General features: G+C 46.8%; 1 protein-coding gene across 1 annotated transcript in view; it reads right to left on the reverse strand.

Moving 5' to 3' along the window:
• HOOK1 (hook microtubule tethering protein 1) overlaps positions 1-15,732 on the reverse strand; it is a gene marked incomplete at its 3' end in the record, with an annotated part of 130,781 nt that overhangs the window by 38,380 nt on the left and 76,669 nt on the right. Inside the window, exon 9 of the mRNA XM_089659580.1 lies at positions 4,656-4,813. Coding sequence (XP_089515706.1) covers positions 4,656-4,813 — 158 coding nt within the window. The remainder of the gene's footprint in view (positions 1-4,655; positions 4,814-15,732) is intronic.

Genomic DNA, 15,732 nt, shown 5'->3' on the forward strand with positions numbered 1-15,732 from the left:
GCTGAGACAAGTAAACACTATAGAGGGATGTACTTTGTTCATATTTCATGTCTGAGGTTTATAACTACTTTAATAGAGATGAGTATTAATAAGGATTGATATCTGGATAACATCATAGCATGCTATGGATACAGATTTTGAAATTTCCTAAAATTTCCAAAGAGCAGTCGAAGAAACTTGTGATTTCACGTTCCGAGCCTTACACCCAAGCGCACAAATACCATATTGCCAAAACTTTTTAAAAGACCCAACCAACACACCTATGTGAGCTTGTTGGACATCTCATGTCAAAACTGGCCACTAATATGGAGTTGCCTTTGTAGCTATAACAGCCTCCACTCTTCTGAGAAGGCTTTCTAAAAGATTTTGGAGCGTGTTTGTGGGAATTTGTATCCAGTCAGCCAACAGAGCATTTGTGAGGTTGGGTACTGATATTGGATGAGAAGACCTGGCCCACAATCAGCTTTCCAATTTATCCCTAAAGTGTACTTTAGGGTTGAGGTCAGGGCTCTGTGGAGGACACTCAAGTTCCTCCACACCAAACTCATCAAACCATGTCTTTGCGGAGCTGGCTTTATACACAGGAGCACAGTCATGCTGGAACAGAAAAGGGTCTTCACCAAACTGTTGCTACAAAGACGGAGGAACTTGGAGGTACTGATATTGGATGAGAAGATATGACTAATCATCTGTCTGCCAATTCATTCCAAAGGTGTTCAATAGGGTTGAGGCCAGAGTTCTGTGCAGGACACTTGAGTTCCTCCACACCAAACTCCTCAAACCATGTCTTTATGGAACTGGCTTTGTACACAGGGGCACAGTCATGGTGAAACAGAAAAAGGCCTTCAACAAAAAGGAACTTGGAGATACTGATGTTGGATGATGAGATCTGGCTCACCGTCTGTCTGCCAATTCATTCCAAAGGTGTTCAGTAGGGTTGAGGTCTATGGAGGACGCTTACACTATATTGCCAAAAGTATTGAGCCCCTCCCCTCCAAATCATTGGATTCAGGTGTTCCAATCCCCTCCATGGCCACAGGTGTGTACAATCAAGCCCCTAGGCATGCAACTGCTCCTGCAAACATTTGTGAAAGAATGGGTCGCTCTCAGAAGCTCAGTGACTCCAAGCGTGGTCCCGTGATAGGTGGTCACCTGTGCAATTAGTCCATCCGTGACATTTCCTGGATACTAAATATTCCACGCTCAACTGTTAGTGGGATTATAACAAAGTGGAAGCAACTGGGATCAACAGCAACTCAGCCACCAAGTGGTATGCCATGTCACATGACAGAGAGGGGTCAGCGCAGGCTGAAGCGCACAGTGCACAGAAGTCGCCAACTGTCTGCAGAGTCAATAGCTAAAGACCTCCAAACTTGGTGTGGCCTTCAAATGAGCACAACAACAGTGCATAGAGAGCTTCATGGAATGGTTTTCCATGGCCGAGCAGCTGCATCCAAGCCTTACGTCACCAAGTGCAATGCAAAGCGTCGGATGCCGTGGTGTAAAGCACGCTGCCACTGGACTCTAGAGCAGTGGAGACGTGTTCTCTGGAGTGACCAATCACGCTTCTCTGTCTGGCAATCCGATGGACTTGTCTGGGTTTGGCGGTTGCTGGGAGAACGGTACTCTCAAGCTCCTAATTTTGTGGGAAGAGTTTGGGGATGGCCCCTTCCTGTTCCAACATGACTGCACACCAATGCACAAAGCAAAGTCCATAAAGACATGGAGGAGCCAGTTTGGGGTGGAGGAACTTGACTGTCCTGCACAGAGTCCTGACCTCAACCCCATAGAACACCTTTGGGATGAATTAGAGCGGAGACTGCGAGCCAGGCCTCCTCCCCCGACATCAGTGCCTGACCTGACAAATGTGCTTCTGGAAGAATGGTCCAACCTTCCCATAGACACCCTCCTGAACCTTGTGGACGGCCTTCCCAGAAGAGTTGAAGCTGTTATAGTTGCAAAGGGCGGGGCCAACTCAGTATTGAGTAGATACATTTTTTTGAAGCGCAGTAAAGATCGAAAACTGTTAGGATCACAAAATATAGTGTACATTCACCAGAGGATGGCCGCTGCTGCTGTTAATATCCAGTGAATGGATCCAGAAGCTCCAGAGAAAAACACAGCACTGTGGTTGTAGTAATATAAACCCCCCCCCTAAGGGGGAGTACCTTTTTTAGGATAAGCAATGAGTACAAGTAAAAGCTCACAAGCCTGTGGCTTGGAAGGGATGCCTGGGTCGGGTGGACATCCCGTCCGCTCAGAGGAAATGTGGTGGTGAGTGGAGCTGTGCCTGTCAGAAGCAGGAACCACGTGGTCACGGCGTCACGGGATGACATCACTGCGATGGCGTGAAGTGGCGTGAAGTGTTAGAATCTGCACCCTGCACACATTTCCTTCTGCCGGGCCCACATTTCATCTCCTCTGAGCGGACAGGTCGTCCACCCGACCCAGGAATCCCTTCCAAACCACAGGCTTGTGTGCTTTTACTTGTACTCATTGCTTATCCTAATAAAGGCACTCCCCCTTTTATATTACTACAACCACAGCGCTGTCTTTTTCTCTGCAACTCAATATTGAACCCTGCGGACTAAGGTTGGGACCTTCCCAAAAATGTTACCACAAAGTTGGAAGAGCACAATTGACAAAAATGTCCTTGTATTCTATACCCTTCATTGGAACTCAATTAGAAGGAAGGAGGTCCACATATTTTCAGCCCCGTCCACTTCGCATCCGGCCGTTGTATATAAACGGCCTCCCCCCCCCTGCTTGTGCACGCTCCCTGGGAGCGCGCGGCACCACGATCCGGTGCCCGCTGTGTCCTCCAGACCTCTGTGTGAGGTCCCGATCATGTGATCACTGATTGGCCAATCAGTCATCACATGCAGAGTATTAAGCAAGATGTCACTTCTGACATCATTGCTTACTATGTGTGAAATCTGTGAATGATCACAGAGGTCACATGGTACAGGGCTATTCACAACAGCCTTGTACCATGTGACAAGCTGTGACCAATCACAACTCACACAGTATTTCTCAATGGCTGCAAGAATGCAGCCAGAGAGAAGGAGAAATGATTGCTTTTACAGCCTTTATGGGTGCAAAAGCAATCAGTGTAAAAATAAATAAATAAATCTTCATCACCCCCCACAAGTAGAACAGTGTCACCATGGTGACACTGTACTGCTAGGGTGACAGTATGTAAAAAAAAAAACATAAATAATAATATAAAAAAAATAAAATAAAAATGTAAAAAAATGTTTTTAAAAAATATAATTTTTGGTTATAAACTAATTTGGGTTATTTGTTTTTTACTAAAAAGATAACTGAATAAATTATGGCCAAGATTTATGAAGAAAGATTATTTATTTGCAAAATTTTATAAGAAAAACACTTTTTTTCTAAATTTCGGACTATTTCATTTATATAGCAAAAAAAAAATAAAAATCCCAGCGGTGAATAAATACCACCAAAATAAAGTTTTATCTGTCTAAAAAAAATGCTAAAAAGTTCATATTGGTACAGTATTGCATGACCGCGCAATTGTCATTCAAAGTGTGATAGCGCTGAAAGCTGAAAATTGGCCTGGGCAGGAAGGGGGTGAAAGTGTCCGGACTGGAAGGGGGGGGGAAGTGTCTGGACTGGAAGGGGGTGAAAGTGTCCGGACTGGAAGGGGAGGAAAGTGTCCGGACTGGAAGGGGGGGAAAGTGTCCGGACTGGAAGGGGGGGAAAGTGTCCGGACTGGAAGGGGGGGGAAAGTGTCCGGACTGGAAGGGGGGGGAAAGTGTCCGGACTGGAAGGGGGGAAAGTGTCCGGACTGGAAGGGGGGGAAGTGTCCGGACTGGAAGGGGGGGCAAAGTGTCCGGACTGGAAGGGGGGGCAAAGTGTCCGGACTGGAAGGGGGGGCAAAGTGTCCGGACTGGAAGGGGGGGCAAAGTGTCCGGACTGGAAGGGGGGGAAAGTGTCCGGACTGGAAGGGGGGGGAAAGTGTCCGGACTGGAAGGGGGGGAAAGTGTCCGGACTGGAAGGGGGGGAAAGTGTCCGGACTGGAAGGGGGGGAAAGTGTCCGGACTGGAAGGGGGGGAAAGTGTCCGGACTGGAAGGGGGGGAAAGTGTCCGGACTGGAAGGGGGGGAAAGTGTCCGGACTAGAAGGTGGGGAAAGTGTCCGGACTGGAAGGGGGGGCAAAGTGTCCGGACTGGAAGGGGGGGCAAAGTGTCCGGACTGGAAGGGGGGGCAAAGTGTCCGGACTGGAAGGGGGTGAAAGTGTCCGGACTGGAAGGGGGTGAAAGTGTCCGGACTGGAAGGGGGTGAAAGTGTCCGGACTGGAAGGGGGTGAAAGTGTCCGGACTGGAAGGGGGGGAAAGTGTCTGGACTGGAAGTGGTTAAATAATATGAAGAAAGCCTTGGTAGTAATCTCGTTTTCAAGGATCTGCATGCACAGACTGGGCACCAGGGTTGTAATACTCCTGATATCTAAAGTTCTCAGTACAAAGACATTATGGTGGCTTGGAGGCTCCGGTGAGTTTGGACCCCATTATTATACAGGATTTATATCGCTCCAACAGTCTGCGCAGCGCTTTTTAAAATGAAGGCAGACATGACAGTTACAATACAATTTGGTACAGGAGGGAATCAGAGGGCCCGGCTCGTTCATACCTGTAATTTTCTTCCTGTAGATGATCCAGCTGGGTCTGAAAATATTTTTTAGCTGCCATATTGGAAGGTTCATCGAAGGAGTCTAATTGGTTTATCCTTTCATTCTGCACCTCGTTTTCAGCCAATAAGCTGTTTCTCTCCTCCTGAAGGCCGGTCACCTGGTGAAGGAGACAATCGATGAATTATCTGTACTTTAAGGCACATTCAGCAAACTTTAGTATTGCAATAGGAGCTCAAAATTGTCAAACGATTAAATATTTATTCATTATAGCAGTGACATTCACATAGGATACAAGATGGTCCATTGTTGGGTATTTGGAGAGCCTGAAACGCTGAATAACTATGACTGTGCGACAGCAAAATCAAATGGAATAATTTTGGAATATGTACCATTCTAGAACTGGGAAGCAGATGAAACCAATCAGTGAGCGATGAATGAGATCCAGCAAACACTACAACTGTGCTAAAGTAAGGATTCCGCTCAATTCACCTGAATCTAAGTGTTCTTTAACCACTTCCAGTCCGGACACTTTCCCCCCCTTCCTGTCCAGGCCAATTTTCAGCTTTTAGCACTATCACACTTTGAGTGACAATTGCGCGGTCATGCAACACTGTACCCATATGAATTTTTTAGCATTTTTTTGAGACAGATAAAGCTTTATTTTGGTGGTATTTATTCACCACTGGGATTTTTATTTTTTTTGCTATGTCAATTAAATGTCCAAAAATTTTGAAAAAAAGTCTTTTTCTTATAAAATTTTGCAAATAAATAGTATTTCATCATAAATCTTGGCCAAAATTTATTCCGTTATATTTTTAGTAAAAAACAAAATAATCCAAATTAGTTTATAACCAAAAATTATAATTTTTAAACTTGTTTTTAAATTTTTTTTCTTATTTCTTCTTATTATTTTTTTTACATACTGGCACCCTAGCAGTATAGTGTCACCATGGTGACACTGTACTACTTGTGGGGGGTGATGAAGATTTTTTTTTTATTTTTACACTGATTGCTTTTACACCCATAAAGGATGTAAAAGCAATCATTTCTCCTTCTCTCTGGCTGCATTCTTGCAGCCATTGAGAACTACTGAGTGAGCTGTGATTGGTCACAGCTTGTCACATGGTACAAGGCTGTTGTGAATAGCCTTGTACCATATGACCTCTGTGATCATTCACAGATTTCACACGTAGTAAGCAATGATTTCAGAAGAGACATCTTGCTTACTACTCTGCATGTGATCACTGATTGGCCAATCAGTGATCACATGATCTGGACCTCGTACAGAGGTCACGTCCGTCGATCGGTATTCCACTGGGAGCGCGCACAAGCAATGTGCGGGGAGGCCATTTATAAATGGTCACCTGACCCTGCACTGCCACCGTCCGGCCGTTTATATACATGGGCTGGACGGGAGGTGGTTAACCTCCCTAGCGGTCTGATTATGTCCATATTTCTGTGCTGAAAGCGGTACATTTTTTTGCATGGAAATATGTTGTTTTTTTATTGTAGGCCTGTAATTTTTAGGAATAACTCACTGAAATCTGTCCGAACAAGAGTCTAGTAAACATCCCGGGGATGATAAAACTTGAAATCATAAATTATAATTTATTAAATAATCATAAAAAATAACAATATAATAATAATACATTTAATTCAATAATATCATCAAACCAAAAACACTGAAATGTGAAATAGAGCGCCAAGTTCGCACATCGCTGAGCTCAGTCGCAGAATCGTTTTCAGTGTCTGATGAGGAATTTCCCCCACGAATCATTATCACTCAATTCTGCAAGTGGTTCTGATTTACTATCGCTGTTCTCTAGCCGGTCTAAAACTGATTTTGACCTAAAGGGACGCTTTTTGGACGCCATGGACGTTTCTCAGTTTCCAGGCAGAAAGAACAGTAAAAATGCAGGCAGGGCGCCGGACAAAGCACTCGGGACAAAATGTATGTGAAATGGTTTGATACAGGAATGTTATACTATGTGATTTTAGTGTATTAGAAAATGTCAGTTTTTGACATTTTTAAATTTGCCGCTGGTTCCGACCCCTGTACGTCCCGACGCTCGCAGGGACCGGAACACGGAAGCTGGATGCCGGCATCGGCCGGAGGACATTGCTGGGGACACTGCAGGGGGGACATCGCGGGAGCGCAGGACAAGGTAAGCGAAGAAGAGATCCCGGAGCAATGCTGCAGTGTATTCCTGAGTGTAGCTCGGCGGGGGTTACCGCTTGTGGTGCTGAAACTTTACCCCGAGCTGCACTCGGGAATACCGCCAGGGGGGTTAACCCACTGCAGCTGGAATTCAGAGAGCACCTAAGGCCTCCCATACATGGATCGAAATTCGACCGATTTTTTGTCCGAAAATCGGACCTTAGAATAATCGGCTGAATTTCGCTCTGTTAGTGGGTCAATGGCACCGGACGATTTTCGTGGTTCCTCCCCTTTTCGGTGATCAGGCATGTTGGAAAATTCGTGAAAAACTACTGATTTTCGACTCAATGACGGTCAAATCGTACGATCGTTTTTCCAAAAAGAATATGCGCGTGAGCCATGACCTGGAAGGAACAGAAGTTTCGCCTGTTATATGGGGTGAACTTTATGACTCGGTCAGCCAATTTTCGAAATCATTATTGGCACCACTGGATTACCGAGCGAACGACTTTTTCGATTTTCGGACGCAAAATCATTCGGAATTCGAACCATGTGCGGCCTGTATAAAAGGATCACTGGGAGTGTACTGCCTGAAGCCTTTGCTGTGTAATTTCTTCCCCTGAAGCCTCCTGTATCACCAATCGGATTCAAATGCACAAGGCTGCATTAGAGCAGAACTCTGATTAAATTTGGAGCTGTCCCTTTCAGTACCTTTTTTCTGCCACTAGATGTCCACAGACGTCTAGGTCAGCCTTTCTCGACCAGGGTGCACCGACACCCTGGGGTGCCTTGAGGTTTCTTCATGGGTGCCTTGAGGTTTCTTCAGGGATGCCTTGGCAAAATGTCTAAAAATTACCCAAAACTTGTATACAAGCCAGTGAGTGGAACAAGCCTGCCTTTTAGTTACACAAAGCCACAGGTTTTCATTGTGCACCATCACGACCTTCTAGCCGCTGGCGTCCTAACAACCAATGACATCATCAGTTGATAAGGAGGATGTCAGTTGCCTGCACAGCATCCTAGTTTGACCCTCCCCTGTCTCTCTCCATCAGTGCTGGGGTCACATTAGCTCAGTAATGGAGAAAAACTGAGGGAGAAGAGAAACATAAGAATACTAGTCAGTACCAGTGGGCAAAAGTGTATTTGCTTTACAGGAAAAAAATCACCTCTAACATTGGGTGTCCTACGTGTGTGGATGTTGCTGCATCATATAAACTATCAGAATCGTTTTTTTTCACATTTTAGAATGGGAGGCCCTTTTAAAATGATGACCAGTCTTGAGGCACCCAATTTTAGAATGGGGTGCCTAAAGACTGTCCATCATTTTAAAGGGTGCCTCGGGACTGTTCATAATTTTAAAGGGTGCCTTGCCTGAAAAAAAGGTTGAGAAACACTGGTCTAGGTTGACTGACAGCCAGCATAATTAAACCGATTTCTGCTCCGGACTATGACTGGACATTGAAAGGAGAAGCAGCGCAGTGATGAGCTCATCTCTCCGTCACTCTGCTCTCTCATCCTGTCAACATGTGCTTTGTAGCAACAACAAAAAAAATAAAAAAAAATTTAAGAAAACTAATTTTTCTGAATGCACCATATTTTATTTATTGTCCAAAATAAAGACTGTGTTCAGGTTTAAAGCTGACAAACAGCTAATTACGCTAATGAAATACAAATATAAGGGCTTATTTGGCCGACAAAATATGTGTATTTCTGTCCATCCAGTACTAGGTTACACAGCTCTGCCACACAGCCTGTGTGGCAGGAGAAGAGACCTGATTTTCCTCGGCCGCAGTTAAGTTCCCTTAGCGAGTCTTGTCCTGTGCCCAGTCTGTGACTGGTCTGTGAAAGGAGAAGCAGCAGATGAAGGAGGTTATCTCTATGTCACTCTTCTCATGCATGCACCTTGCTAGCATATGATTACTGCAGCTGATTGCATCTTTATGCTGCTTCTGCCTCTCCAAGTCTGAGCCCTGCTGTACAGGGACTGCCAGAGACTGACACCACGTCAATCTCAGGTACTTACACTGCTGAATTACAAATCTATACATTTAATGGTGTATTAATAAACACAGAGCTGCAGTAATGCGTGTGTTCCATGCCTGCCTGGAGTTTTAGGCCTCATGTACACTGCTGCTTCTAAACGTGACTTTAGGAGCTTTTGGCGTTTTTGTTTTGCCAAAGTCCCTGAACTCAATTTAATAAAAGCCTATATGTCCATGTACACAGAGGCTTTTACCAGAGTTTAGGGGCAGTTAAACGTTCCTCTTCTGAACGAAGAATAATTCAGGAGAGGAACGTTTTGGCCAAAAAAATGCTAAACGCAGCAAAAACGCGTGTAAATGTGGCTAAGCGTGTCTAAACGCTAGCCGCGTTTAGGTCTTGGGTGTTTATCCGTGTCAATGGAAAATACTCTGGCCAATCAAATGGATAAACGTCCAAGCGCTAACGCGGCTAAACGCGGTACCGCATTTACACACATTTTTGCCACGTTTAGCGGTTTTCTGCTGCCAGGAGAGTTTAACGAATAGGTGAGTTCATGTGGATATGGAGCCTAATTTTGAGTCTCCCTGGGAGCTTTTTTATATGTGAGAAGCAGCAAGCAGTGACCCATTGGCATGTTTGAATAATAGGTAGTACGTCTCCAACTTCCCCTCTCCAGCAGACGAAGTTTCCTACCTCCTTTCTCCAGTGACCTGTGTCTTCTACCTCCCCTCTCCAGTGCCTCATGTCTTCTACCTCTCCTCTCCAGTGCCCAATGTCTCCTACCTCTCCTCTTTAGTGGCTCATGTTTTCTACCTTATCTCTCCAGTGCCCCATGCCTCCTACCTCTCCTCTTCAGCGGCCTGTGTCTTCTACCTCTCCCCTCCAGTGCCCCATGTCTCCTACCTTTCCTCTTCAGCAGCCTGTGTCTTCTACTTCTCCTCTCCAGTGCCCCATGTCTCCTACTTCTCCTCTTCAGTGGCTCATGTCTTCTACATCTTCTCTCCAGTGTCCCATGCCTCCTACATCTCCTCTTCAGCGGCCTGTGTCTTCTACCTCTCCTCTCCAGTGTCCCATGCCTCCTACTTCTCCTCTTCAGCGGCCTGTGTCTTCTACCTCTCCTCTCCAGTGCCCCATGCCTCCTACATCTCCTCTTCAGCGGCTCATGTCTTCTACCTCTTTTCTCCAGTGCTCCATGTCTCCTACCTCTCCTCTTCAGCAGCCCTTTTATTGCCGACTTCCCCTCTCCAGTGCTCTGTGTAGTCTACCTCCCCTCTCCAGCAGTCTGCATTTCCTACTTTCCCTCTCCAGCAGACCATATTTCCTACCTCCCCTCTAGAATCCTGTATATTCTACCTCAGCCCTTCAGAAGCTCATGTCTCTTATCTCTCCTCTCCTGTGGCTCATGTTTTGAGACTCCCCTTCCAATGGCCCATGTCTTCTACCTCTCCTCTTCAGCTTCCGGTGTCTTCTACCTCTCCCTTCCAGTACCCCATGTCTCCTAACTCTCCTTTTCAGTGGCCTGTGTCTTCTACCTCTCCTCTCCAGTGCCCCATATCTTCTGCCTCTCCTCTTCAGCATCCTGTGTCTTCTACGTCTCCTCTCCAGTGCCCCATATCTTCTACCTCTCTTCTTCAGCAGCTCATGTCTTCTACCTCTTCTCTTCAGAGCCCCATGTCTCCCAACTCTTCTCTTCAGCAGCCCCCTTATTGCCGACCTCCCCTCTCCAGTGGCCTGTGAAGTCTACCTCCTCCCTCCAGCAGTCAGCATTTTCTACTTTCACTCTCCAGCAGACCGTGTCTCCAACCTCCCCTCTCTAGCATCCTGCATCTTCTACCTCAGCCCTCCAGAAGCTCATTTCTCCTAAATCTCTTTTCCAGTGGCTCATGTTTCGAGCCTCCCCTTCCAATGGCCCATGTCTTCTACCTCTCCTCTCCAGCAGCCTGTGTCTCTTAATCCCCCTTTCCAAGCGCCTTTGTCTCCTACCTTCTCTCTATTCCATCATACACTTTCAGAAATGTTTGAGGCCTGTATCAATTGCTGTGCACTGCGATTCCATTCTCCATCCCCCCACAAACCTACAGGACACATTCTTTACTAATATTATCAGATGGTAGTTGAATCTAGACCCCTGCACGGAGAGGCAAAAATACCATATAATAGATCAGCATGCTTCATGCCACAATTATGTTCCTGAGATGACTCAATGAGCAGTTTGAAAAGCTTGACCTAATGTCTGTGAATGTTCTCAATTATCCATGTCATGGTAGAGGTATGAGTAGTTAGTCACAGTCAACTGAACTTGTTCTATAATGCTGAAGATGTTTCATAGCTTCTCCAAACCACTTCTTTGGTTCTAATGAGTGTCGGGAACATACCCCAACATAAATATCCACATAGGTAGCACAGACACCTTAATCCAATCACTGTTGAATGTGTCAAGGCAGATGTTGATTGTCTAAGAGCAAGATTGAAGGTGTGAAAATTGTGGAACCATCTTATTCTAGTCATACAAGTCCATCTTAGAGTGTCTGCATAGGTGGTAATCCTTCTAGTCGCATGTCTGAAGATGTGAATTGTTGTTAAATCTCCAATGTAGAGATGATAGAATGGCATTGAATGTGGAAGATGGTGGAAATTGGTGTTGAAAGCCCCCACCGCTGTTGGGATGTTCCAATTTGATGCAGATGTCCTCTTTCATGGGTCTTGTGATCCAGTTGTCCTCTCTGAGCACCTCAATGTCCTCAAAAGAATGTTTCTTTTCCTTAAGATAACTGTATTAATACCAGCACTGTTGAGTAGGGTCTGTAATACTTTATTCTTAGCACCAATGGTTACAGTTTCAAGACCAGCTTTTCTTTTGGGGGGGGGGAGGGGGTACCCCACCTTCTCAGTCCATGTACTAAACCTTTGCATCAGTACTACTTGGATCTAGAAGAAAGAGGTAGAAACCCCCTTGACAGCTTGTCCATGTAACGGTTAGTGCAAATAAAAAAAAAGGTATCATGGACAATACGCAACTGTTTGATTTGGAAGATGCAGTAAGAGGACGTGATCACACAAAGATCTGCTGAAATTATATCTCTATCTGTTTGCTTAAGAATCTCTATAAATAGCGTGGAACCTGAAGCCAAGAGGCCATGCGGAATAGGTGTGCATGAGAGTTCTGGGCATACATGCAACATTCTGCAGATACAACACGCAGATATCGCTGTACAGGCTGGGGGGGGGGGTGATTTTCTGAGGTGTAAGCCAAACACTAAATCTAACATATAAACTAGCTATCTTCCATGAGAACAATTTATAACATCTATCAATGGTAATGTAAAAATGCTAACTGGGAGCTACTTCTCTATGTTATCTATTGCTTCAGGACCTGTTCATACGTGTGAATTGCGGTAACAAACGTGTTTACAATGCGCAGCAGTAAAGCTGATCTCCAGCCTTCCCCTTCAGTCTTGCACAGGTGTACCGGCTCCTCCCCTCCAGTCTTGCACAGGTGTACCGGCTCCTCCTCTTCAGTCTTGCACAAGTGTACCGGTTCCTCCCCTCCAGTCTTGCACAGGTGTACCGGCTCCTCCCCTCCAGTCTTGCACAGGTGTACCGGTTCCTCCCCTCCAGTCTTGCACAGGTGTACCGGTTCCTCCCCTCCAGTCTTGCACAGGTGTATCGGCTCTTCCCCTTCAGTCTTGCACAGGTGTACAGGCTCCTCCTCTTCAGTCTTGCACAGGTGTACTGGCTCCTCCCCTCCAGTCTTGCGTAGGTGTATCGGCTCTTCCCCTTCAGTCTTGCACAGGTGTACCGGCTCCTCCCCTCCAGTCTTGCACAGGTGTACCGGCTCCTCCCCTCCAGTCTTGCACAGGTGTACCGGTTCCTCCCCTCCAGTCTTGCACAGGTGTACCGGCTTCTCCCCTCCAGTCTTGCACAGGTGTATCGGCTCTTCCCCTTCAGTCTTGCACAGGTGTACTGGCTCCTCCCCTCCAGTCTTGCGTAGGTGTACTGGCTCCTCCCGTCCAGTCTTGCACAGTTGTACCGGCTTCTCCTCTTCAGTCTTGCACAGTTGTACCGGCTCCTCCCCTCCGGTCTTGCACAGGTGTACCAGCTCCTCCCCTCCAGTCTTGCACAGGTGTACCAGCTCCTCCCCTTCAGTCTTGCACAGTTGTACCGGCTCCTCCCCTCCAGTCTTGCACAGTTGTACCGGCTCCTCCCCTCCAGTCTTGCACAGGTGTACCGGCTCCTCCCCTCCAGTCTTGCACAGTTGTACCGGCTCCTCCCCTCCAGTCTTGCACAGTTGTACCGGCTTCTCCCCTTCAGTCTTGCACAGTTGTAGCGGCTCCTCCCCTCCCGTCTTGCACAGGTGTACCGGCTCCTCCCCTCCAATCTTGCACAGTTGTAGCGGCTCCTCCCCTCCCGTCTTGCACAGGTGTACCGGCTCCTCCCCTCCAGTCTTGCACAGTTGTAGCGGCTCCTCCCTTGGACTGAAATGGCTTCCTCGGATAACACAATCATTGGAATTTTTTTTTTAAATAATTGCTTATATAAGATTTTAGGGTTTGGGCAGCACAGTGGCTAAATGGTTAGCATTTCCGCCTGGCAGTACTGGGGTCGTTGGTTTGAATCCCAACCATGGCACCACCTGCCTGGAGTTTGCATGTTCTCCCTGTGCCTGCGTGGGTTTCCTCCGGGTACTCCGGTTTCCTCCTACACTCCAAAGACATGCTGGTAGGTTAATTGGCTCCTGTCTAAACTAGCCCTAGTATGTGTATGTATGAATGTGAGTTAGGGACCTTAGATTGTACACCCCTTGAGGGTTAGGGACTGATGTGAATGTACAATATATATATAAAGTGCGGTGTAAATTGACGGCGCTATATAAGTACCTGAAATAAATAATGGAGCAATAACCTGACCTAGGGAGACAATATCACTTAATTTGGATGGGGGGGGGGGATTGGAAACTATTTTTTTTTCCTTTGTGGCAATATTGGGGGGTTTTGTTCTTCCGTCCTTTAAGCGTGGCTATGGGACAGGTCGAACACATTGTACATCGGTCAGGGAAGCAGCTAATTGAATGGAAGGTAAAGCCGTAGATTGAACGCCTGGGCTTTGATCTCAGATTCAGGTTAATGAAAAGGTCAGTTGTATAACCTGGAGCGTCCTTATGTAAGGGGTAATCTTCTAAAAACTGCAGCAATGGACGGAGCCACATGTCAAGGGCAGCAAATACAAAGCGATTGATCTGGCACGAGGTGTGGGAGCGAAGCCAGCGGTATTGGCCAATGTGATCATCAAGCCTGATATCCACGTTACTCATTAACAACTACATTATCTTAATATATGCAATGAGTACAGTGTACACACAGATTGTGAAAAAGACAGGACGGGCAGCTCAAAGCCCACTAACAGTGCATGTCCTCCCTCACCGCCAGGTAGCGGCACATCTGAATTAGACCCCGTTATCAGTATAATGCTAGAACAGTACCAATCGCCAATGTGCTGTGGCTTAAAGGAGTTCTTTTGGCCCTACTTCTCCTGTGGGTCACAGTAGTGCACTTAGTTCTGCCGGCTGTCAGCTGACATCACAGTGCTGGTTCAGGATCTAAAGGGATCCTGACAATAATGTCGGGATACGCCCAGATGTCTACCCAGCAGCTGGCTCAGCCTCTTCGAGGCAGATTGAGAGCCTTAGCCAGCACCTCCCGCCCCCTCCACAGCCCAGCGTTCCAGGGGTTGGGCTTGGCCCCCTAGTTCCAGTGAAGGGAACTCTTAAGCCATCAGCATACCAAGACATTTTGGACAATTTCATGCTCCCAACTTTGTGGGAAGAGTTTGGGGATGGCCCCTTCCTGTTCCAACATGACTGCGCACCAGTGCACACAGAGAGCCAGTGAATAGCAGTCACCTGCTCTGCTTTCTGAAGTCTGAGAGTTCTGCGATCAGTGGTCATGTGATTGCTCAGTTCTTTGGCTTAGAGCACTGGATCGATGTTGCAGCCATCTTGGTAAATAAATACACTATATTGCCAAAAGTATTGGGCCCGCCCTCCAAATCAATGGATTCAGATGTTCCAATCCCCTCCATGGACACAGGTGTATACAATCAAGCCCCAAGGCATGCAGACGGCTTCTACAAACATTGGTGAAAGAATGGGTCGCTCTCAGGAGCTCAGTGACACCAAGCGTGGTCCCGTGATAGGTGGTCACCTGTGCAATAAGTCCATCCGTGACATTTCCTGGCTACTAAATATTCCACGCTCAACTGTTAGTGGAATTATAACAAAGTGGAAGCAACTGGGAACAACAGCCACTCAGCCACCAAGTGGTAGGCCATGTCACATGACAGGGCGGGGTCAGCGCATGCTGAAGCGCACAGTGCGCAGAAGTCACCAACTGTCTGCAGAGTCAATAGCTAAAGACCTCCAAACTTGGTGTGGCCTTCAGATGAGCCCAACAACAGTGCGTAGAGAGCTTCATGGAATGGGTTTCCATGGCCGAGCAGCTGCATCCAAGCCTTCCATCACCAAGTGCAATGCAAAGCGTTGGATGCCGTGGTGTAAAGCACGCCGCCACTGGACTCTAGAGCAGTGGAGATGTGTTCTTTGGAGTGACCAATCACACTTCTCTGTCTGGTAATCCGATGGACGTGTCTGGGTTTGGTGGTTGCCAGGAAAACAGTACTTGCCTGGCTGCATTGTGCCAAGTGTAAAGTTTGGTGGATGGAGAATTATGGTGTGGGGTTGTTTTTCAGGGGTTGGGCTTGGCCCCCTAGTTCCAGTGAAGGGAACTCTTAAAGCATCAGCATACCAAGACATTTTGGACAATTTCATGCTCCCAACTTTGTGGGAAGAGTTTGGGGATGACCCCTTCCTGTTCCAACTTGACTGCGCACCAATGCACAAAGCAAGGTCCATAAAGACATGGAGGAGCCAGTTTGGGGTG

This window comes from Staurois parvus, unplaced genomic scaffold (genome assembly GCF_062004578.1).
Source record: "Staurois parvus isolate SC_StPar_1 unplaced genomic scaffold, SC_StPar_1.0 ptg001167l, whole genome shotgun sequence".
Lineage (NCBI taxonomy): Eukaryota > Metazoa > Chordata > Amphibia > Anura > Ranidae > Staurois > Staurois parvus.